Genomic DNA, 24,595 nt, shown 5'->3' on the forward strand with positions numbered 1-24,595 from the left:
ACAAATCAATCACAGATTTTATTATTTTCCTTCACTCCACAAATCTCTCTTATGGTGTGGTTTCTCCTTTGATTCATTTTGCATGTGGGTGTCTGCTTGCTGTATCAGTGCTATTTACCCCAATTTCTGATACTGCTACACTTCACACTTTTGATAATTGGCTCAAACATGATCTTACATTTATAGAAGCAGAAGCATCTCGTTTTTAGATAGAATAAGGGAACTTTTGCTTCCTATAAATTAACGTTCCTAACTATATTTGCATATATAGGGCTGAATTTTAAATTGCAGGAGCGTGTGGGTTTGGTAGGGAGTTAAAGCGTGGAAATTGACAGCATGTTGGGAAGCTGGCTCCAACATGCTGACTTCTGTATTTAACTGCAGCATGTTAGGCTGCTTGCGTGTAACCTCCTAGGGAGAGGTGGGTTGTCAATTTCAATATGTTAAATGCTCAATTACAGCAATATTAACATGAGTTTTGGAATTTAACTGTGGGCCCACGGGCTTCCTGAGCTTCCTGGAACTCGCCAGTGAAAGCAAGGCAAGAACACAGTGACAATTGAGCGGACTGAAAACATGACAGGAAGACATGCCAATAATACTGAAACATCACAGTTGCTTTCTTGCCTGATTGCGTGAAAGGTTTTGTTCACAGTAATTTTGCTGAAAGGTTATTTTCACACTTTGGAGGTTTGTGCATCGGATCTCCACTTCGGAGTTCTGATCTACCATATTTGCACAGGTTCCACTTGTACTGTTTTATTTTGGGCCTCAGATGAAGATCAAAATGACCAATAGTATCAACAGCACCAATAGCAGCAGGAAGAGCACCAGCAGGAGCAGGTGCAGTAATGTCCCTTCCTCGACCTGCCGGTCCACAGGAGAGAGGTGATGAGCAGAAAGGAGCAACTCGCAGGAGGCCATACCCACAACATATGGTGCACAGACAAAGGATAAGCTTCCGTAGTATGTCAGAACACCAGTGTCTCAGGATCTTTCACCAGATGGCAGCAGGCATCTGCAGCCTGTTGGAAGAAGACTTGCTGCCAAGTGGGCATGGTGGACATGTTTTACCTGTGGCTGTCAAAGTCACCACCATCCTCAAGTTCTTTGCCTCTACTTCCGTCCAGGGCTCTGTCAGAGACATTTGCGAGATCTCGCAGTTGGGTGGCCCATGAATGCATAAGACAGGTGACTAATGGCTTGTTTGCCAAGGCAGGCAATTATGTCAACTTTGTCACTGAAGATGACAGTCAGAGTGAGTGCACACTGGGGTTTACGGCTCTGGCTGACTTCCCACGGGTGCAGGTCATCATCAACTGCATGTATGTGGCAATTAAGCTACCCATAGATTACCCTGGAATATTCATCAACCACAAGGGTTTCTACTCCATCAATGTGCAACTAGTGTGCAACCACAAAAATATATTTATGCAGGTGTGTGCAAGGTTCCTGGGCAGTTGCCATGATGCTTTCGTCCTGCGGCAGTCTACCCTCCCTAATCTCTTTGCACTGTTCAGCAAACTTACCGACTGGCTGCTCAGAGACAAGGGATGCCCACTTAAAATGTGGCTGATGACAGCCGTGAGGGACCCAATCAATGACACCCAGGAGCGATACAATGAAAGCCATATGACAACCAGATTTGTTATTGAGAAACCCATCGGCATGCTGAAGATGTACTTCAGGTGCCTGGACAGAACTGGAAGTGCCCTTCAATACGCACCAGCCAGGGTCTCCAGAATGGTCACTGTGTGCTGAGCTCTGCACAAGACTGCATAGCAGCAAGCTTTGGATCTGCAGGAGGAGCAAGGTGCAGAGCACAGAGACACTTCAAACAATTCTGAGGAGGAGGAGGAGGCGAACATGATGAGGCCAAGACACCAGCAACAGCGCACATTGCTGCCTGTGATGTCCTCATTATTGCAAGGTTCACTTAGGTGACCAAACATCCCTTTCACAGGCCCCCATTGCTTGGCATCAATTCTTGTCTTAACTTCTTCACAAATGAAAAAGCCACTTGCCAGGCATAAACCAAAAATGGGCAACACAGGAAAGTGGTGGAAACAAATAATATTTACGTGGCTCAAAAATTAAACGGTAACTTAACCTTCTAAGATTGTGTAATACACCCATGTGCACACCCTTGTGCAAATACAAAACTTTACCCTCCCTCTTCCTAGCACTTTTGCCTGGTGCCTTCAGAAGAGATAGAGCCAGGTAGCTCAGATTCCTGCTCTGACTGTTGAGAAGGTCACGGCTGACATTTTTTGGATTTTGGGGCCTGTGAAGGCCCTGCCAAAGACTGACCTATCTGCATCTGTGCAACAGTAGACTCAGCTATTGGGACACAAGACTGCATGTGGGGTATTGAGTGGAGTTGCGGGGGGGAGTGGGCCGCGGGGTGAGAACTTTGAGCTGACTCAGCAGTTCCATGTCCCCTTTCACCATAATTTCTCTCATGGCCCACCTCGCTTCCATGTCAGCAATGAGCTGAACAGCACTTTGCTGCAGGTCAGTGGAGCCGTGAATGGCCAAGGCTAGGGTAACATGAATTCTAGTTAAGGTGGCATTCTTAGTATGAAAGATACTGGTGGCCACTATTTCCATGGATGAAAAAATCATCGCAAAGACCTGTGACATCATGCCACTCATGCTTGAGACAATCTCATCCAATGTCTCTTCAAGCAATCACAGTGCGGCTGGAACTACCAGTACATCATATATTCTTTACTGTTGCTCCATAAGTATCCTCTTCATCAATGACCCCTGAGGTTCAGCATCTGTGGCCAGCTGAATGCATCCTGCATCCTCTGATGCAGACTCTCCACTGCTGTCCCTGTCTCCACCATCTGCTCATGCTCGCTTGTGATGTGTGAGACACCAGGTGAAAACCTAACTTGCTTCCTTACCGGTCCCACCGAAGTATCGGAGTCCTGTGTCAGTGCACCCTCAGAGTGAAGTGACCTCCTCTGAGGAGTCATCATTGTCCTCCTGAACCACCTCCTGTGGCACCCTTGAAGGCCCTTCAGGAGATTAAAGACATGAATTAGACCTGTCAAGGTAAGATAGTTTTAAGTGATCATTATGTTCTTGATCATATTTCTCTCACTGTTGACATCAAGTCCACATGAGTGTGTTGTGGATGCCTTGTGGTGATCGGATATTTAATTATGTGACCATGTAGCTGGGAGGGCTCCCTCTCTGACTGCCAAGCATGCTGAGACTCCGCTGAGGTCCAGTGCCTCCTCCTCTTGATATAATTGCATTAGCAGTTCAGACTGATTGACAGTGTATAATGGGTAGACAGGAAAGTAGAGTTGAGGCCACAATCAGATCAGCCATGATCTTATTAAATGGCAGAGCAGGCTCAAGGGCCAAATGACCTACTCCTGCTCCTAATGCATATGTTTGAATATATTTGTTGAGGGTGACAATGAGGGAAGGGCATGACATTGCATAAAGATGACGGTGAGCGTCATGGTGGGTGGACAGATGGGGATGTGACGGTGCATGTACAGACAGGGATGGCTGCAACTGCAAGGTCAGTTGGTGTGAGGAATGATATACTGGGGTAGGCTTGGGAAGGCAAAGTGAGGGGGTTGGTGTGATACAGATATCAGGATGTAGTTGAATGTGTCACTGTACTCTGCTGTCCTGCTTAGGTTTAAGACTGCTTTCAGCGTTGAATCCACGAGCATGGCACCAAACTCCTGCTGCTGAACACCTCCGCTACCTCCTCGCCACGTCTTCTTGGTTCCACTGGCACGCTTCTTCCTCCCATCAGTTGGGAACAGTATCTCCCTGCAGACCTTTACAGCCCCCAGGATCACATCTTGAGAGGTGTTGGTAAAACAAGGCACAGCCTTTGTATAGGTGCACTACATTCTGTCAATTCATTGTGTTTTATTTCCAGTTCCTGAATCCATCAAATTTCATGTTCTCAATTTCAGGTTTCCAGCATCTGCAGTATTTTGATTTTATTCATGTTCTCAATGTCCCTTTAAATATTGGATTTGAAATTGATTCATGTTGGTCGTCATCACGCCCACTCAAGCTAATTGTTCAGGAAACCTGGAAATAATATGCTAATGTAGTGACTGGGTTAAAGAGCCACTGAAAGATGCACTGCACTTACTTCCAGATTTCCCTTACACTACCGAACATCACCCCACGACCTCCCACTCCAACCCAGCATGTTGGGAACTTAAAATCCATTCGTAGTAACTGGAAATACCAAAAAAAAGTTATTTCGCTTCCAAACATCTGAAACTCTAAAGTGCTCTATTAATATATACTCTTAGTATGTGTTCACTAAAAAATTGTTAATGCTAAACTTCTTTTCAACTAACTATGAAAATAAATGAAAATAAAAAGTACCTTTTTGATGCAAAGAAAGTGTCCTTATTTTTTGCATTTTCAGTGTTCATAGGGAGTGCTTTCCAGACAGAGGTTTTGGCCATTTCATCAGAAATGTTAATAACAGAAGGATCATCCCTGAAGAAAGTTACACTTTAAAGAATCATTCTCTTGATAATCAACATTCTTTCTAAATGATTAATAATTGTTTGATAATGATATTTCAGCATATTTACAACATAATTAGAATAGAATGCTATGAGACATTTTAATTCTTGTAGCTAATGTAAAAGAAGCAATATGAAGACATATGTTACATCTGTACACAAATTCAAAGCAAAATTTATAAAATGCACCAGCTAAAAGTATGGATACGGAGGCAGATTTTCCTTCATTTTTGCCCAGAGAACACTTGTCCCCCAGTGCAAGGCAGAAGCAATAGGGTCAGAGCTCCCTTATCCAGGGTACTTCCTCCATTATATGTCCCCAGGACTTTTGGGCTTTCACCAAAGAGACGGACCTAAGGTGCATCTATAACATTTGCAAGACAAGGGCAGGTGTAGAGGTGAGGTGGACTCAGGTGATCCCACCTCTCCAACTTCAGTTTCCTCTATCTCTGATTTAAGAGCTAGTTTGAGGGGCATTTAAAGCAGCTGGTGTTAAGCCTTGTGCCCAGGCATCTTCAGATCAGGGAGGATCTCAGGGAGTCAGACACAAGGGAGAACTGTAAAGACAATTAGAAACTTCTTTCCTAGCTTCCCCAACAATCTTCAGGCCTAGAAGCATCCTCAGCGCTATTTTTCAACAGAAGCTATGAGTGTCTAAGACTGGCAATCAGTGTCACAGATGCAAGTCTTTGAAGCTTGCAGCTGTGCTGTGCATCCACCCTTTTCCAAATGCGAGGCTCTCCCGGGAGGTATAACTAGGCTATGTAAAATACATGACCCACTAAACTCACATGTACAAGCACTGTGCATTTTGAATTCACTGTTGACTGTCCATCTTCTGGGGCAGTAGGAAAATCTGCTCTCCATTTATCTCAAGTTAGACAGAGCTTGATACTAGTAAAATCATAGTATAATAAAAAAAAGTGTAGAAGCTTTACTTGATGTGAAATAACTATATAGTACCTCAAAGAAAAGCTTTAGCTTTGCTTTATACATAAATTCTACCTGTAATCTCCATCCAATGGTAACTGAATTGTTCCTTCCTCTTCTATTGTCAACATTATTTGCTCTTCCTTTGGAATTAAGAAATCAACTATTAATAGTCATTCACTTGACAAATAAATTGTATGTCTGAGTCAATGGCCCAATTTTACTCCTCCTCCTTATCCCTGTGTAAGTTGATCATTATGTTTTTCTCAAACACCCAAACTTGACCTTGGCTGAAGCCAGCCATCTTTCTGGGTTTAGTTTATGCTATACGAGAGTACTGAGCAGGACTCTCTTTGACAATTGATGCTTACTCCAAATTGGAGCCTTTTGAAGCCCAGAAGCAGCACAAATTTGGGGTGAAATTCACACCTACCTGCTGTTGATTCCATTGTTCCAGAGCAGCTGTGCTGTACTAAAAAATAACAAAATAATGATAAAATAAACACACATCCGCCTTGGTTGAAAGCTGTTGGTGCCCACTTTACAGATTCTCCAATCTGAAGGGACAATCCTGCAACCTCTAACACACCAATGTCTGCCCAGTGGAATCCTAGGGAAATCACATAGGAGGCATTATGAGGTCACTCCATTCTCATATCACTGAAATACTCCAACCTGGACCAGGCAGAAACTTCCCACTAATGCAGGGATGCCCCAGAAAATATGCATTATTTGCAAATGGTGCAGAGATCTGACTTAAAGGACTCCACCCCTTTCCCTCTTCCTAACACCACAGAAGCTGGTGCAAACAGACAACAGAGGAAAATCAGCCCCTTGATTGATTATATACCAACTTAGTAGAAGTTCTTGATGTAATACAGGATGAAAACATATTACTGTAAAGGAAGATAGAAAATGTTCTCTTAGGTAAGGGATTTAGTTTACATAATTCAAGACACCCATGAACAATATACAGTGTACATTTGCAAAAGCAATATTTTTACTTAGGTACACTCAAAGGCAGTTTGCATGCTCGTGCACACACCTCTGGAAATTCACTCATGGTATATTTCCTACTATTGCTGGGATTGTTATTTAAATGCGAGGGCAGGAACAGAGGCAGATGTTTAAACCCACCCCTCGGATGGACATGTCGGTTTCCCGACATGAAAACAACACGCTGAAAGTTTAAAAGGCTTGGGGAGAGCAGGAAGAGGCAAGCAACCTGTCCCAAATGGATAAATGGCTAGTTAAGGCTCTTAATGAGCTTGTTGTCAACTCATTAAGGGCCAGTTTAGAATTTTCTTTTTAAGGCACGGGATTCACTCAGGGTCTCAACCACAGCAGGGAGGAGGAGGCGCTAACACAGCCCGGGGAGCAATCAGAATGGCAAAACAGCAGCAAAAGGCACCATTGATGAGGGAATGCTCAGAGAAGGCCCGCATTCACAGGCAACCAGTTGTACAGTGTCAGAAGAATTATCTGTAATATCTCCACTCCGGACAAGGGCATTTTGGGGGAATGGTCTTGGGGGGTGGACGGGTCCTTCTGCATAGAGGCCTCATGTAGGAACATAGGAGCAGGAGAAGGCCATTCAGCCTGTCGCGTCTGCTCTGCCATTCATGCAATTAGATCATGGCTGATCATCTACTTCAACGCCACTTTCCCACATCCCTTGATGTTATTAGTATCCAGATAGCTATCGATTTCTGTCTTGAACATACTCAATCACTGAGCTTCCACAGCCCATTGGGATAGAAAATTCCAAAGATTCACCACCCTCTGAGTGAAGAAATTCCTCCTCATTTCAGTCTTAAATGGCCTACATCTTATTCTGAGACTACGTTCCCTGGTTCTAGACTCACCAGCCAGGGGAAACATCCCATCTACATCCACCTTGTCACGCACGGTAAGAATTTTGTAAGTTTCAATGAGATCACCTCTCATTCTTCCAAACTCCAGAGAATACAGGCCAGTTTCCTCAATCTTTCATCATAAGACAATCCCGCTATAGAAACATAGAAAAATTGGAGCAGGAGTAGGCCAACCGGCCCTTCGAGCCTACACTGCCATTCAATACAATCATGGCTGATCATCCAACCTCAGTACCTTGTTCCCGTTTTCTCCCCGTATCCGTTGATCACTTTAGCCCTATATCTAACTCTTTCTTGAATATATTTAATGATTTGGCCTCAACTGCTTTCTGTGGTAGAGCATTTCACAGGTTCACCACTCTCTGGGTGAAGAAATCCCTCCTCATCTCATTCTTAAATGGCTTGCCCCCTTATCTTTAGACTGTGACCCCTGGTCCTGACCTCCTCCGCCATCGGGAACATCCTTCCTGCATCTAGTCTGTCCAGTCCTGTTAGAATTTTGTAGGTTTCTATGAGATCCCCTCTCATTCACCTAAACTCTAGCGAATACAAGCCTAATTGACCCAATCTCTCTTCATACGTCAGTCCTGCCATCCCAGGAATCAGTCTGGTGAACCTTCGCTGCACTCTCTCCATAGCAAGAACATCCTTCCTCAGATAAGGAGAGCAAAACTGCACACAATACTCCAGATGTGGTCTCACCAAGGCCTTGTATAATTGCAGCAAGACATGCAGCAAGATAACCTCATATTTATCCACATTATACTGCATCTGTCATGTATTTGCCCACTCACTCAACCTGTCCAAATCACACTGGAGCTTCTCTGCAACCTCCTCACAGCCCACACTCCCACCCAACTTTGTGTCGTCTGCAAACTTGGATATATTACATTTAATTCCCTCATCTATATCATTACTATATATTGTGAATAGCTGGGGTCCTAGCACTGATCCCTGCGGTACCCCACTAGTCACTGCCTGCCACTTGGAAAAAGACCCGTTTATTCCAACTCTTTGTTTCCTGTCTGCCAACCAGTTCTCTATCCATGTCAGTACTTTACCCCCAATCCCATGTGCTTTAATTTTGCATGCTAATCTCTCTTATGTGGGACCTTATTGAAAGCCTTCTGAAAATCCAAATACACCACATCCACTGGTTCTCCCTTATCTATTCCACTAGTTACATCCTCAAACAATTCTAGTAGATTTGTCAAGCACGATTTCCCTTTTGTAAATCCATGTTGACTTTGTCTGATCCTGTCATTGCTTTCCAAGTGCTTTGCTACTACATCTTTTATAACGGACTCAAGCATTTTCCCCACTACTGATGTCAGGCTAACCGGTCTATAATTCCCTGTTTTCTCACTACCTCCCTTTTTAAATAGTGGGGTTACATTTGCTACCCTCCAATCCATTGGAACTGTTCCAGAGTCTATAGAATTTTGAAAAATGACCAGCAATGCATCTACAATTTCTAGGACCACTTCCTTAAGAACTCTGGGATGTAGATTATCAGGCCCTGGGGATTTATCGGCCTTCAATCCCATTAATTTCCCTAACACCATTTCCCTACTAATACTGATTTCATACAGTTCCTCCTTCTCAGTAGTGTTCCCTATGTTCCCCAACATTTCTCGGAGATAATTTGTGTCCTCCTTTGTGAAGACAGAACCAAAGTATGTATTTAATTGGTCTGCCATTTCTTTGTTCCCCATTATAAATTCCTCCGTTTCTGACTGTAAGGGACCCACATTTGTCTTCACTAATCTTTTTCTCTTCACATATCTATAGAAGCTTTTACAGTCAGTTTTTATGTTCTCTGCAAGCTTACTCTCATACTCTATTTTCCCCTTCTTAATCAATCCCTTTGTCCTCCTTTGCTGAATTCTAAACTGCTCCCAATCCTCAGGTTTGCTGCTTGTTCTGGCCATTTTATATTTCTCCTCCTTGGATCTAATACTATACCTAATTTCTTTTGTAAGCCACGGTTGAGCCACCTTTCCTGTTTTATTTTTGCGCCAGACATGAATGAGCAATTATTGTAATTCATCCATGCACTCTTTAAATGCTAGCCATTGCCTATCCACTGTCAACTCTTTAAGTAATGTTCCCCAATCTATCATAGCCAACTCGCGCCCCATATCTTCAAAGTTTCTTTTATTTAAATTCAGGACCCTAGACTCGGAATCAACTCTCTCACTCTCCATCTTAATGAAGAATTCTATCATGTCATGGTCGCTGTTCCCCAAGGGACCCCATACAACAAGATTGTTAACTAATCCTTTCTCATTACACAATATCCAGTCTAGGATGGCCTGTTCTCTAGTTGGTTCCTCAATGTATTGGTCCAAAAAACCATCACGTACGCACTCTAGGAATTCCTCCTCTACAGTATTATTGCTAATTTGGTTTGCCCAATCTATATGTAGATTAAAGTAACACATAATTACAGTTGCACCCTTATTGCATGTGTCTCTAATTTCCTGTTTAATTCCATCCTCTATATCACCACTGCTGTTTGGGGGTCTATAGTCACTGACCCGAAACGTTAACTCTGCTTCTCTTTCCATAGATGCTGCCAGACCTGCTGAGTGGTTCCAGCATTTCTTGTTTTTATTTCAGATTTCCAGCATCCGCAGTATTTTGCTTTTATTACCCCACCAATGTTTTCTGCCCCTTGGTATTTCTTAGCTCCACCCATACAGAATCCACATCAGGATTCTCTGAGCTAATATCCTTCCTCACTATTGTATTGATTTCCTCTTTTACTGACAATGCTACTCCACCTCCTTTCCCCTTTTGCCTGTCTTTCCTAAATATTGAATACCCCTGGATGTTCAGTTCCCATCCTTGGTCCCCTGCAGCCATGTCTCCGTAATCACAACTATATTGTATTCATTTACATCTATTTGCACGGTTAATTCGCCTACCTTATTGCGAATACTTTGCGCATTGAGAGATAATGCCTTTAGGCTTGCCTTTTTAACATTCTTAGTCATCTTAGAGGTAACGGATGGTCTGTTCGAGAGGGTAGGGGATTACATTGAATTCCAGGTGGATAGTGGCACTCAAGCTCAAAGGGCAGTGGGATTTGCCTCCTTTGCTGGATTTCCTCAGGTGCAATCGATGGTCCCCTGCACCTATATAGTCATCAAGGCACTGATTGACCAGCCAGGGAAATTCCTCAATAGGAAACATTCAGCTGGTATGCGATCACAGTAAGCACTTTACGCAGGTGTGTGCACGCTACCCTGGAAGCTGCCATGACGCATTCATTTTCTAGCAATCCAGGTTCTGCTGCTGTTCATGGAGCCATCGGAAGTCTGTGGATGACTGTTACAGAATAAGGCTTAGCCTTTGAAGAGATGGCTAATGGCATTGGTGCATAACCCCACCACAGAGACTGAGAGACGCTACAACTGATGCCACCTGAGCACAAAGGTCATCATTGAGCAGGCCATCAGCTTCATGAAAATGAAATTCAAGTGCCTTGACCAGTTGGGTGGCACCCTCCTGTACATTCCCTCAGGGGTCTTGTGCATTGTGCTCTCCATAACATGGCCCTCCAGAGGGGTGTGGACTTTGAAGATGGAGACGCTCTGGAATGGCACAACTCCTCAAAGGAGCAAGAAGAGGAGAAAGAGGAGGAGGAGGAGGCTGAAGGAGAACTAGAAAATGGTTCCCATGCTTTGCAGGGATGTTGCCATGGTAGGCGCAGGAAGTGGATCATTCATCAGGATGGCAGGGATGCTAGGGCCACTCTCATCCAGATGCATTTCACCTGAGCAAGACTCAATCTGCAGGACATTTGGAGAGGAAAAGGTGGTTGGAGATGGGGCAGTAGTTTGCAAGGTTGGAGGGATCAAGTGTTGGTTTTTAAGGAGAGGGGCGATGATGGCAGATTTAAAGAAGAGAGGGACAACACCTGAAGAGAGAAAACCATGAACAGTATCAGCCAACATGAGGACAAGGAGGGGAGGTTGTGTGAGCAGCAGTTTAGTGGAAATAGGGGGAAGGGAGCAGGAAGTGGATTTCATGGAAAAGATGAGCTCAGAGAGGGTATTAAGTGAGATAGGAGAGGAACTAGAGGCAGCTGATTGGATGGTCTCGATCTTAGTGAGGGAGAAGTCCGTAATGGAGGAGTCAGGGAAAGGGGTCAGAGAAGATGATTTGCAGCACAGAAAAGAAGCTGGGTGTTAGCTTTGCATTCCAGAATGATCCTGGAATAGTGAGTAGTTTTGGCATAGAACAGCAGGTCCCAATAGTTCTTTATGTGGTTCAGCCGCTGAGAAACCGCATGATGCAGAGGCTGAGGGAGAAAAGCAGTGAAGATAGCTCATTGAGAAAATTGGCATGGTACTTGGACAGGTGGTAGAGAATCAGGATATTAAATAAGAAGTGAGAGGGGTGGAACAAGTTGAGATACTGTAAAGAGGAGAAAGTGCAGATGAGTAAGGGAACAGACCAAGGTGAGATTTGGTTACAAAAGACACAAGCGTGATGGTCTGAGCAAGGCAAGTGGTGAAAGGTATAGCCAGGCGGGGAGGCTTCATTTAGGGGGAAAGTGTCATCATCCCTAGGCCAGGTTTCCATTAAGGCAATGACACCGATGTAATTATCCACAGTAAAACCATGGACGGCAAGGGTCTTGTTCACAAGTGAATGGACATACTGGAGGAAGATGCATCGAGGGGCAGTGAGAGCTGATCCGCTGGCAGAGTCCACAGTGCCAGTGGAAGGGGTGAGTTGGTTGGAAAGGAGACAGACGATTAGCCCCCAGCAGGGGCATTGGATGGGAATGTCAACAAGAGAGTAGGATGAGGCAATGGGGGTTGATGTTCGTAACGAGCTAACGCTAATTGCCTCGATGAGAATGCCAAGAGAGGCACAGAGGGAAGCTGTAGGCTTACCTAAGAGGGGGACAAGCCTGGGATGGCAGCAAGAGAGCAAGAAGGTTGAGGAGTACTGAAGGGTTGGTGGATAAGGGAATTGAGAGGACAGAGTACCTGAGAAGGGAGAAGTGAAAGGAGGCATGACAATAGAAGAGATGAGTCTAGCAAAGGTAAAAGGAAATGAAAAAAAGAGTAAAGGTGAAAATAGAGTGATGAGATAGGTAGATACACATTAAAGTCAGGCACAGCCACCCATCTGAGCTAAGTAATTCAAACACTACCAGTCTCACCCATCTGAAATTGAGACAGAATGTAAATGTGGCACATTTCCAGTATGCGGGACTTTGCCTAAATTTCCTCATCTGGCTATTCTAATGCGACCCAACGATTAGGCACTGCAAACAAGGAAAATACTGTCTCAAGTCTCTTACTTCTTTTTCTTCATCTTCTAATTTTTTCTTTTTACTCTCAGGCATCAAATCATCCAGCCAGCTCAGCTCTCTTTTAGTGAAGATGAAATCCATCAGTTTTCGTATAAACACAAGTGCCAAAACCTGTAACATATGCAAGCTTCAGCAGTCACCAAGCAGAAAACTAAAAAAAAAGTGTTGCTTAGCATGGAAAATCATAACTGTGAAACTAATTAGAAATAACCTCTGCTATTTGTGAAATGTAATAAATCTTCCATGGGTTCATCACTTTTTAAATCATTTCCTGTATACACTATATGTTCAGAAATCCAGGTAAAAAGTTTTATTTGAGATTTTTAATAAACTTTTACTTATTACTAAAGCTTTAATGAAGTAAATAGATATAATGATCATTTTATATCATAATTTTATGTATTATCACCAAAATATTTTAAGTATAGCAGGACTGTTAACTGTATTTACATTTTGATTTCATTTCTAAAGTAATTTGGGGGATATCTTTATTATTATTGTTTCATACCATCATAGGAAAGACAATGGCAGCCCGGGAAGCTTTTATTACCCAGAGAATAATCAAGCAAGAAACTTGGATCACAGTGAAGAGATGGACTTTCCGAAGAGGAACATGTCGTAGGTAGATGAAATCTGGTTGATGTTTTGCAGGCATCCCAAAGAGCTTCAACCGATCAAATAACTGTAAAAAAAAAATCATCTCCCTGAATAACTTGTAGTAAAAATTTGATTAACGTTTATTATAATATTCAGGGGTTGCCAATCCTGGCTTTTCTGTCGCTGACACAAATATCACATAAAAATGTAGTATAATTACACGATGGTACTCTCATAAATTTTTAAAATGCAATATGGATAAAGCATTTCGAATAAAAAAGAACTGATTTAGCTACCATTTTACAATTGCAAAGAAGGACTGGGTTACTGTCAGTCAAATATGTAATGACAGTTCATTTAGGATGAGACAGAATAAAGTTGTTGTAGAGAAATTCAGTGATATTAATGGTTCTTGATACAAAGCAGAAAGTAGTTATGGAGGTCCTGTTTTTCAGCAGCATTGTGCACATGTGCAGTTGGCAGCGTCGTGTTGGATGGCACTGGCACTTAACTAAAGGTGTGGGTCCTGAAATTACTAGTGGGTTTTCCTAATCTCCCCACCATAATTTTGGCAGGAGATTCGCGGTACCCTCAGAAGAATGATACAAATGGCTGAAATTGGCTGGGTCCTTTTATCTACCTGTTCCATGGTAAAGGCCTTCATAAGGTAAAAGCTGTGGAAGATGCAGAAGGCTACAAGAATTTTGGATCCCTTAACCAGACAGTATTTCAAGACTTCTCCTGATCAGTTGAGACATTCATACCTTAACTTTAATATCTCAATGGTCTACTCCACCATACCCTCACAGCTTCTCTCTTTACATCTTATCTGTGAGTATCTCCAAAGTATCTTGAGCCAGAGCTCCAGTCAATTACCTTGGTCCTGAGCAGCCATCCAATGAGTCTTCCTGTCCCTTTAAATAATGGTGGCACCAACAATTGCCATAAAATAATCATGGCAGCTCCAGAGCAGCAGGTACAAATGTAGATGATCATTTACATATAGCCACAGACCAGCTGTATATTCATGGAATGGAACCCCTTTTTTGTTCAAGAAAAGGTAGCACTGGAAATAGGGATTTATATGGGTACATACACGACAGCAGTAATGCTCTACAGTTTGGGGAATTCATACACAGTAAGTGCAGGGGTCTTTCATGATATTGGCTGGTTTCCATAGGGAAATTAATTAAATTCCTGACTTGGGTTAACAAAGCATCTGCCACCTACTTGATGCAGCTGTATACTACTGATAGTGAAATTTTACAGATATGTTAAGTTATTGCATGGAAAAGAGTAGTGGCCGTAAAGTTGAAGACACCTTGATATTAACTAACATAACTGTGGTTTCAAGGTCTGTCTCCAGAACTGCACAGTTATCACACAACCTCCTTTACTAATCATAATTTCCACATGCATCAAAATGCCTAATACAATTGCTTTGGTTAAGGTGCAAACAGATTTGCTTTGCATGCCTCCTCTGAGCCTCTTCCTCCTCCGTCAGAAAAAGCAGACAGATTGGTATGCCCAGTGGGACGCCCATGGATGCTATTAAGACTGTTGACAATTTGAGTTCTGTTGCCAACCACTCACAGATGGGAGAAGGAGTTCAACTTGAACATAAATAAATTGTTTCAATAACGAAGCCAAAAAAGCAGCATTTAAACTGACAATTCACTGTATTCATTTGTCACAATCTAATTGTAACAACTACAAAGCAAAATCTGACAATTCACTGTATTCATTTGTCACAATCTAATTGTAACAACTACAAAGCAAAATCTCCTCTAAGAAAACAAGACAAGGCTGAATGGGCTGATCAACTAACACACATTTTATATGGGTGCTGAGTAACTGGAGCACTGGTCAGGTGTTCTGAACATATATAGGCCCATCAGTTCATTTCATTAATTTTGGAGGGCACCTGCTTAAATGCCAGGTGCACAGGCCTTCAGTGCCACGTAAAATTCCCAGCCACAATGATGGTTCGCTATGTGTAACAAAACCTTCCTGGCCAACCATTTAGGTGGTCAGCCCCCGAGTATCCATTCAGCACCAACCATGGCATTACTGACCCCATAGATTCTTAGACAAGTGCCACCTAGTGCACTGGCCAAATAATTACCTGTATCAGCTCATCACCACCAAGGGCAATTAGGGATGGGCAATAAATGCTGGCCTAGCCAGCGATGCCCACATCCCATGAATGAATAAAATAAATAAATAAAATGGGTGAGAAAAGTGGGCGCATTCGCACCCTATTTTTGAGTGCTACGAGTGTCCTTAGAGCTCCAAAATGGCATCCGTGCACACTTGTAGGTTAAGCACGCAGGATGACCTAATGGTGAGGATGTTAGTACGGGTGCAGTGAATATCTGCTGAAAGTATGTAGAGCAGGAAAATCATGATGTCAGTCAGGGTGCAACATTGATTTGATGCCGGACGTGCCATTTTGGAGCCACACACTCCAGCTAATGCCCTCTCTTAATTTGCACAGTTGAACATGCATTCAGCAACACGAAAGCCAACCCTCCCCGCAACCTGCCACCACCATCAGTGCTATTTAAAGGGATCATCAACTACTTACAGGTTTGTTGCTGGTTTATTTCTTCTGGCTGTTGCTACAATTCTGCAAGTGCTTAGTGCTTTGTATAGTTGTTTCAAGTTGCAAAAGTCCACTGGGATTGATGTGCCCAGCTGTGGACTGCACCATCATGGCATGGGCAGCATGGCTGACACACAACAGCAAGGACACTGGCAAAGTGCCAGGTGAGGGAGGACAAATGTTGTCTTCCTGATAAAGGGCAGCAGGTTTGTGCTCCACAGAGCCACTCTCACTCCCCCCAGGCGGGGCCTCAGTAATCCTAGTAATCTGGTGGAATACAGATTGCAGGAATGCTGTGACACACTGCAAGCTCCTGTGCCCACCAAGCATGTTATTGTGCATACCCATCAGTCTTCTTCTATAGGCTGCCCGTTCAACGTCCTTATCTGAGACCTCTGCAGCAGAACCCTTGTGCAGCCTCACCCTCCGGCCAGGTGATACATGCATTATCCTTGCCCCCTGCCCTGGCTGCAGCACAGTCATGCCCAGTGTCTCAACACATGCAGACCTCATCTCTAATCTATCCTCTAAGATATGCAGAGTGTCAGTATCTGAGCCAGTGGCTGTGCCTTCAACATCACTCTCTTATTTGTGTTCCTCCACCGCCAGTCCAGGTTGCACCTCTTGGGTATCTGAAAGCAAAAAGAAACAAGCCTGTGTTGTGGGCAGGGTGTGGTTCATAATTACGCCATCTGCAGCATGTAACTCAGAAGAGATTTTGGGATGAGGGAGAATAGAATGTGAGGAGGAGGATTAGGTATGAGGATACCTTCATCGATGGTTTCAACCCCACCACCAGCCACGACCTCAGCAATGGGTACCTCAATAATGGCCAGCACCATCTCTTCCCTCGGAGTTAGGACATGCAAATGTGCCCGTACCCCTCCTAGCTTCTGTTGCTTCCAGTTGTGCACCACCTTGTTCTGCAAGAGAGAGGAAAGTTTTTCAGTAACAGTCATGTAGTCTGTTTGGCTGATGTGTCTGTTATGGTTGAATAGCTGGCAATGTGTGCAAGCTATGAGAAATGGGCATGAGGCTTGCAGCAGTGCTAAGTGTGCGAGTATGCATTAGACAGTTGAATGTCAGGTATGCGTCCCGATTTATAGAGATTGTTGGTATGTACGTGAAAGATGGGGATTTGGTGAATTGAGCAATGTCTGAGGCTCAAGGTGCAGTTGGTAGGATATGGCATTTGAAAATGCCTTCACTGACCTTGACCATGCATGTGAGGTCATTGAGCTTCTTGCATCTCTGCATTCTGGTCCTCAGAAGTTGACTCCTGTCATTGATCTCCACAGCTATCTGCCCCCACTGCCTTTTGAGTGCATGTCTGGAAGGCCTCCTGTCCTGGCCCCTTGCAGATACAGAACATCTCTCCAACTTTCCACCTCTTCCACCAAGGCCTGCAGTGCAGTGCCCATGCATGCGTGCCATTCTTCACAGTTTCCCAGTTTAGATTCACTTCCTATGGACTGCCAGCTCCAACTGCAATGCATCTCCCCTTTAAGAGGTGCAGGCTATCTTTAATCAGTATAGGCTAGCTTTAAGTGGTTCTAGAAGGTTATGATTTTGGGCTCCCCACTGATGCGTGTAGCCAATGAACAGCATGGTTAGTGCTGGCCGCATGTAGCAACTATTCAAATGAGCAGGCAGCACGTAGTTGTCATAGTGTCTCCATTAAATTGAATGGGCACGGGTTAATCACACGCCATGCTCTACTCACCAGTTTTCAAGGGCTATCCAACTTAATCCCCACAGAATCAGTCACTGAAAGTTGAGTGCCTGAGGCAGCAAAGGGTTATGCAAATAAAGTAGTGCTGTTGAGAAACAAGGGGAATGAATTTCACCACCGTAGTGCTGCTGGAGGCAGCAGTACCAAGGCCTTGAGGGTGCGTGCTGCATCGCCAGCTGCTTCCAGCACAGCTGCATGAAGTGCCCTCTTGAGAAAGGCACACGCAAGGGTGGCCCCAGTGTTACGCTAGAAGCTTTGGAAGGTAAGCTTTCCTAATGTCACACAGCCCCACCAGCTGATGTGTGCCAGAATGTCCAACTTGGACGACGAAGGACAATTGAACAAATTTGACAAAGAGCAAGTGCTGAGCTGCAAGATGGGCCCTGCACTAGCATTATTTTAGGAGCCAGGCACACAACTTGCAGGTAAGGTAATTTGAAGAGCTTATTCCATTGCAAAATGTTTGGAAGTAGACAGTCATAGTGTCATTATGGCAAAGGAGGATATTCGGCCCATCAACTCCATGCCGGCTCTCTATGCAGCAGTACTATCGAGTGATTTTGTAGGTGTGGTGTGTTCCTGGATTTGCCAAAGAATGTTGCTGCATCTTTGCAGGGAGGGCAGAGGATTAGGTGACCTATCCATACAAAGGCTGCAACAGGTATGGGGACAGCAATGGCAGTGTTGCCAGGTCTGCAGCACCATAGATGGAGCAGAGGTTGTGGAGATGGAGCTCTGTGTGATGCTCTCTGGTAACTTGGAGCTGGACTCCTCCAAGCTCCTCAACAGTGACAGGGGTTTGTCTGTCAGCCAATCAATGCACCCAGCATCTCGGTGTGCATGCCCATCAGTGCTCTCCTATATGCCGCCCCATTCAAGTTTTCACCTGAATCCTCTGCAGCAGAAATCATCTGTAACCTTGCCTTCTGGTGAGCTGGCAAACGAACCATCCTTTAATATAAAAGCAAAATACTGCGGATGCTGGAAATCTGAAATAAAAACAAGAAATGCTGGAACCATTCAGCAGGTCTGGCAGCATCTGCGAAAAGAGAAGCAGAGTTAACGTTTTGGGTCAATGACCCTTCTTTGGAAGGTCCGAAGAAGGGTCACTGACCCAAAACGTTAACTCTGCTTCTCTTTTCGCAGATGCTGCCAGACCTGCTGAGTGGTTCCAGCATCCTTTAATATAGCCTGGCTGCAGCCCACTTATTTCTGGTGATGCCAACTCTTCATCAGCCTCCGAGGTATGTGCAATGCCAGTATCTGAGCTACTGACTGCGAGTGTCAGATCAAGTGACGGGGCCTCTTCATCAGTATTGTGCTGGAACTCTCTCCTTCTCATTGTGCTGCTGCAGCTAGGCAGGCAGCAGGTCTTGGGCATCTGAAAGCAGAAAATCAGAAGAGGAAAGTTGGTGAGAGGCAAGGGGGGGCTCGGTTGGGAAGCAAGAGATCCATGGTCATACCATCAGCAGCTTGCTCATCATGCCAGATAGCAGGATGAGGATGAGCTGGGAGTCGAGAAGGGGTATATTGAAAGAACATACCATCATTCTTTATAATCTCAGTGACATCAGAGGACACGGGCTCTGTTGCAACCAGCATCATGATGCTGAGAGGCATTTCCTCCATAGGGCTCAGGGGATGCAATTGTCCTTGTCCCCCACTGGTTCTGCTGGTTCTTCCAGAAGCAGCAACCCTTTTTCACTACTATATTTTGCAGAATGCAGCAAGCTACAATGATTCTTGAGGCACTCACCAAAAATGGGATTTGATTATTCCTATGTGCTTCTCAATGCCATTTCTTGCAATGGTATGGACCTCCTTGTATCTGCTCACCCATTCTGTTTGTGTCAGTCTTACCAGAGCCATCAGCCCTGTCCACAGGGGATATCTCTGATTGACAATCAACCATATGGATACATGACTCTAAGTCATGAGGCCTGGCATGGTGGTTTATCACATGATGAAAGCATCATGAAGATGTCCTGGGTTTCAACCACTGACATACAGATGAGGTGACTGGCATCACACTAGCTGGACATTAATAGAATTAAAGCCTTTCCTTTTGCTAAAGTTGAGGAGTTTTCCATATAGGGCTTTGAGTGTTACATGTAGTTTGTTAATCATTCCTTGCATCTGTGGGAGCCCTGCCAGTATTTGGAACTGAATAGCTCTCTTTCTGTTTGTTTACCTACTTCCATAGAGAAGGTTATGATTTGGGCAGTCCTCCTGAATAGGGCATCAGTGACCTTCTTGATGCAGTGCTAATTACCTGCCTAACTATGTGGCAAAAGTTATCTGATACTACCTCAAAAGATCCAACACAAAGAAATTCAAGGCAATGGTGATCTTGATGAATACATTTAATACTCTTCTCTTGGTGTAAGAAGGCTGCAAGTCTTCAGCCAGTACTTGACATATTTCCTCAATAACTTTTTGCGGGGGGAAGTAGGGTGGGTAGGCAGAAGCACAGCCTTCTGAAAGTCAGATAAGTCTAAGAGCATATTTTGGTCTATCTACCCTGGTGAATGGGTGTCAGCATTTACAGAAGAGCTTCACTCCAAGGGCTTCCAATCTAGACTCTGTCATATCCTCAACCTCTTCCTCTTCGTAGAATAGAGATGTTTCCATTAGAAAATCCATAACCCAATGCAAAAGAGTACATTTAGTAGAACTGAGTAAGACTAGCATCAAAAGTTCTAACTGAGGTTCCAAAGCAGCAGACAGATCAGCTTGCAGGCAAAGTAATGCCAACCTTCAGCAACAGCATACAAAATGGCCTCCTCAATATGTTATCCGCTTCAGAGATAATTTTCTGCACTCTAGCTGCCACTTATATAGTGGTGTTAATTATTTGTGGATGGATATTGGGGGGGAATGTGTCATAGGAGTTAAGCACATCACTTTGTTCTGGTTAATATGAGGTGTGTTGGGCTCCTAGCAGGCCTTAGAGGTGGCTGATGCTTTTTTGGGAGAATAATTCAGGTGCAAATTTTTGTGGGGCATATTTGAGAAACAGCCTCCAAGAGCCCATGCTACTCCGTTTGCCCCCACAAATCCTCTCCAAAAATGAGTCATTATATATAGGGAATTCCAGGCCTTGGACTCTGTGAAAGCTTTAATGGAGTCATCAGCCATTACTACAGGGGTTTGCCTTGATTAACAAGCAACCAGTCAGTCATAATGTACATGTTTGCCCTGGCACCGGAAATGTGCTCGATCTGTAAGCTATGGACTGTACTTCAGTCAGCTCGGTTGGCTAAAAGGGCCCCATGTAAAACAACTCTTAGTATTTTCAACCAATTTCTCTATAGAAATTAGTACATACGACAAAACTCTGCATGGCTTAAGTCAAATTTGGTCTCATTCCAGGAAGGCAGAAAGTAAAGTTGGAGAGAGAAATGGGAAAAATCATACTGTTACCTTGGGGTTGCTCTTCTGATATTAGCACTGACAATCAGTTTTAGGAGAATAGAGGAAGCTTTATCCTACCGCTGCTATGAGCTATATATTGACTCGGGTGCTGTGAGATTTTTTTAAAATTCATTTTTGGGATGTGAGAGCCTCTGGCAAGGCTGGCATTTGTAGCCCATCCCTAATTGCTCTTGAAAAGGTGGTGCTGAGCCACCTTTTTGAACTCTGCAGTCCATGTGATGTAGGTCCACCCACAGTGCTGCTAGGGAGGGGGTTCCAGGCTTTTGGCCCAGTAACAGTGAAGAAATGACGATATATTTCCAAGTAAGGATGGTGTGTGGCTTGGAGGGGAACATGCAGGTGCTAATGTTCCCCTGTGTCTACTACCCTTGCCCTTCTAGATGGTGGAGGTCGTAGGTTTGGAAGGTGGTGTCAAAGGAGGCTTGGCCACTGTGTGCCAGTGGTGAAGGGAGTGAATATTTAAGGAGGTGGATGGGGTGCCAATCAACAAGTTTTTAGAAGGTAAACAGGTTTTGGGGAGTCAGCAGATGAATTACTCACCACAGAATTCCCAGCCTATGTCCTGGTCTTGTAGCCACAGTATTTGCATGGCTGGTCCAGTTAATTTTCTTGTTTATGACAACCCCCAAGATGTAAATTTGTATACTTGGGATTTTAAGTGGTTAAGTGCTGCATTTTTCAGTACAGGCATATTCTACCTTGATTAATACAAAAGTTAACTTTTATTTAAAAGGCATGCAGTTATAATGGCATAAATCTTTACCTGAATTCCTCTTAGAGAAGATGCACCCATGTATAGGAACACTCCATACAATACTGGCATTGGAATAAACTAAAACAAAGAAAAAACATGTTTTCTCTTTAAGCAAAATTACAAGATTTGTATCCACATTAATTTACACTAAAACTTGGATCTTCACTGTTAAATATACATTAGTGGGTCCATTACATCAAGCTTCTCTTCTCTCTTCTATGCCTAATTGACAAATGAGACAAACCATTTCGTCAACTGCTTTACATCCAGCAGATTGTGCTCTGTTTTTTCCTTAACAAAGAACTTTTAAAAATTTAAACAGGTCATTAGCCTCACTGGGGGACCACCTAATGTGATGAGAGTCGCCCATCGGATGCAAGTACTCCACTGGATGTCAATCTAGTATCTCATTGTTGCTGACTGGAGCTGTCTGGAGTGGGACATAAACACAACTTTCTGACTCAGAGGTAGGAATACTACCATTGAGCCAAGGCTCATTCCTATTACAGCAGGTTACCTTCCCAATATTTTTGATTCAACTAATGAATCTTAAATACCTTAAAGTTAGAAATAGATATTAGAGTTCAGCAATAAAAACAGAAAGTGCTGGAAATACTCAGCAGGTCTGGCAGCATCTGTGGAGAGCGAAACAGAGTTAACGTTTCAGGTCTGTGGCCTGAAAGGTCTTCAATCTGAAACGTTAACTTTGTTTGTCTCTCCACAGATGCTGCCACACCTGCTGAATATTTCCAGGTCTGCTTTTATTTCAGATTTCCAGCATCCACATTATTTTGCTTTTATACTAAAATGCAGCAAATTGGCTGAGCTGTTGTATACTTTATGAAAATATTCAGGATGTTTTTCCTCTCTCTCTATCTTCTGTTAGAAAATTTGGGTGAATGGCACTAAAGTGCAATCTGCAGGAATCATGTACTCAGCAACTGAATGTCGTCTCAAGCCTAACTTAAATATTGCAGATATGTACCAGGCAAGTATGATAGCACATTATTGGGCACAAGGCTAACAGGTAGAGAAAGTCCAGGTGCTTATATTATTCTAAATATATATGAAAAGGAACAATTCAGTGGTATATTGCAATGGGAAAACACATTTGCATCTTGAAAGTTTATGGGCTCAGCTTTACTTATAGTTAGTTACTATATATTTCTCTCACAGGAGTTAAAATGTTAGCTGTAGTGGTGAAGTAGAAACTAACTGGGCAGAATTTTATCCAACCAACAGGAGCGGGATTGGAGGCGTGGGGGGGACTGAAAAATCCAACGGGGAGATGTTCGCCTGGAAACCCAATGTTGAGACGTCGGTTCCTGATTTTGTCAAAGGCAAAACAACATGGCGAGACTGCAATTTGAATTGCTGAGCAGGTACTTAATATGCATTTGCATGGACCTCACTCTGATTTTATGAAGGGTTTTGAATTTAATTAATGGTACATGGGGATCACATGCCTTCTGATCCCCACCTGGGTAAAGATGGCGGTACTGAGGTAAGGCCTCAGTGCTGCCAAAAGAAAGCAGTGTTGGATGAATGCAGGAAAGGAATGTGGGGCGGATTTGGTGGCCATTGCCCAACAGCGGTGTAGCTCTCAGGGTGGGCACAGAGGAGTTGCTGACCCCTCAGCAAGGATGGGCACAGAGCAGTTATAGCCCTCACAGCAAGAGTGGGCACAGTGTGGGTTGCATTAGCTTGTGTTCAGAGGGGAGTGGCAAGGGGAAGGTTCCAAAGGTAAGGTCCTCTCTCCAGGGACAGTGCACAGGACGACGTGCGAACAGCTGGCATGGATCTTATACACCCATTCTTTGTAGACTCCTGCACTGTGCAGCAGATACTCAGGGAGGCAGGGCCAGGCAACTGCTGGGCATGCTGGTGAAGATTGACTAGGGGAGCCACAACAGCCGGCCATGACAAGAAGAGCCTATCTGGGGCAGAGAGTGTATTGGACTTGCCTCAACTCCCGCCATGTCGAAGCAGCAGTGTCAGCAAAAACTGTAGCTCTCCAGGGAGGCCGTCAGCGATTTAAGTTCCATACTGCAGGACGAGCTGCGACCTATGGGCTTTGGTGTCCCTGGCCCCTCACTGTGGCACTCAACATTTATGCCTCCAGATCTTTCCAGGGATCCAATGGGGACATGTGTGGGGCCTATCAGGCAGCAGCCCACTGCTGCATCAAGGAGGTGACCAATGCCTTGTTCAAGAGGACTGGCTACTATGTGCGGTACTGGACCGACCCTGACAGTCAGGCGGCGAGGTCCATAGGTTTTGGTGCCATCGCTGGATTCCACCAGGTGCGAGGTGTTATCGGTAGCATAGTAATCCAGAGACCCAGGCTAATACTCTGGGGACACAGGTTCAAATACTTTCAATTAATTAATGAAAATCTGTAAATGAAACCTAGTCGGTAATGGTGACCATGAAACTATCATCAATAGTCGTAAAAACCCATCGAGTTCACTCATGTCCTTTAGGGAATGAAATCTGCCTTCCTTACCTGATCTGGCCTACACGTGATTCCAGACCCACAGCAATGTAGTTGACTCTTAACTGCACTCCGAAATGGCCTAGCAAGCCACTCAGTTGTACAAAACTGCTACACAAAAGTTGAAAAGGAATAAAACTGGATGGAACACCGGACATCAACCTTGGCACCGGAAACGACAATGGCAAGCCAAGCCCTGTCGGCTCTGCAAAGACCTCCTTACCAACATCTGGCGGCTTGTGTCAAAATTTGGACAGCTGTCCCACAGACTAGTCAAGCAACATCCTGGCATAGTCATACTCACAGAAACAAA

At 44.1% G+C, this 24,595-nt stretch overlaps 1 protein-coding gene across 1 annotated transcript in view; it reads right to left on the bottom strand.

Moving 5' to 3' along the window:
- The window catches only part of LOC137372380 (sodium-driven chloride bicarbonate exchanger-like), a 274,810-nt gene that overhangs the window by 12,360 nt on the left and 237,855 nt on the right, over positions 1-24,595 (bottom strand). Inside the window, exons 21-25 of the mRNA XM_068036269.1 lie at positions 21,798-21,866; positions 13,174-13,347; positions 12,654-12,776; positions 5,532-5,599; positions 4,381-4,497 (exon numbers count right to left, since the gene is read on the bottom strand). Of these exons, the coding sequence (XP_067892370.1) occupies positions 4,381-4,497; positions 5,532-5,599; positions 12,654-12,776; positions 13,174-13,347; positions 21,798-21,866 (551 nt within the window). The remainder of the gene's footprint in view (positions 1-4,380; positions 4,498-5,531; positions 5,600-12,653; positions 12,777-13,173; positions 13,348-21,797; positions 21,867-24,595) is intronic.

This window comes from Heterodontus francisci, chromosome 7 (assembly GCF_036365525.1).
Source record: "Heterodontus francisci isolate sHetFra1 chromosome 7, sHetFra1.hap1, whole genome shotgun sequence".
In the NCBI taxonomy this organism is placed as follows: domain Eukaryota; kingdom Metazoa; phylum Chordata; class Chondrichthyes; order Heterodontiformes; family Heterodontidae; genus Heterodontus; species Heterodontus francisci.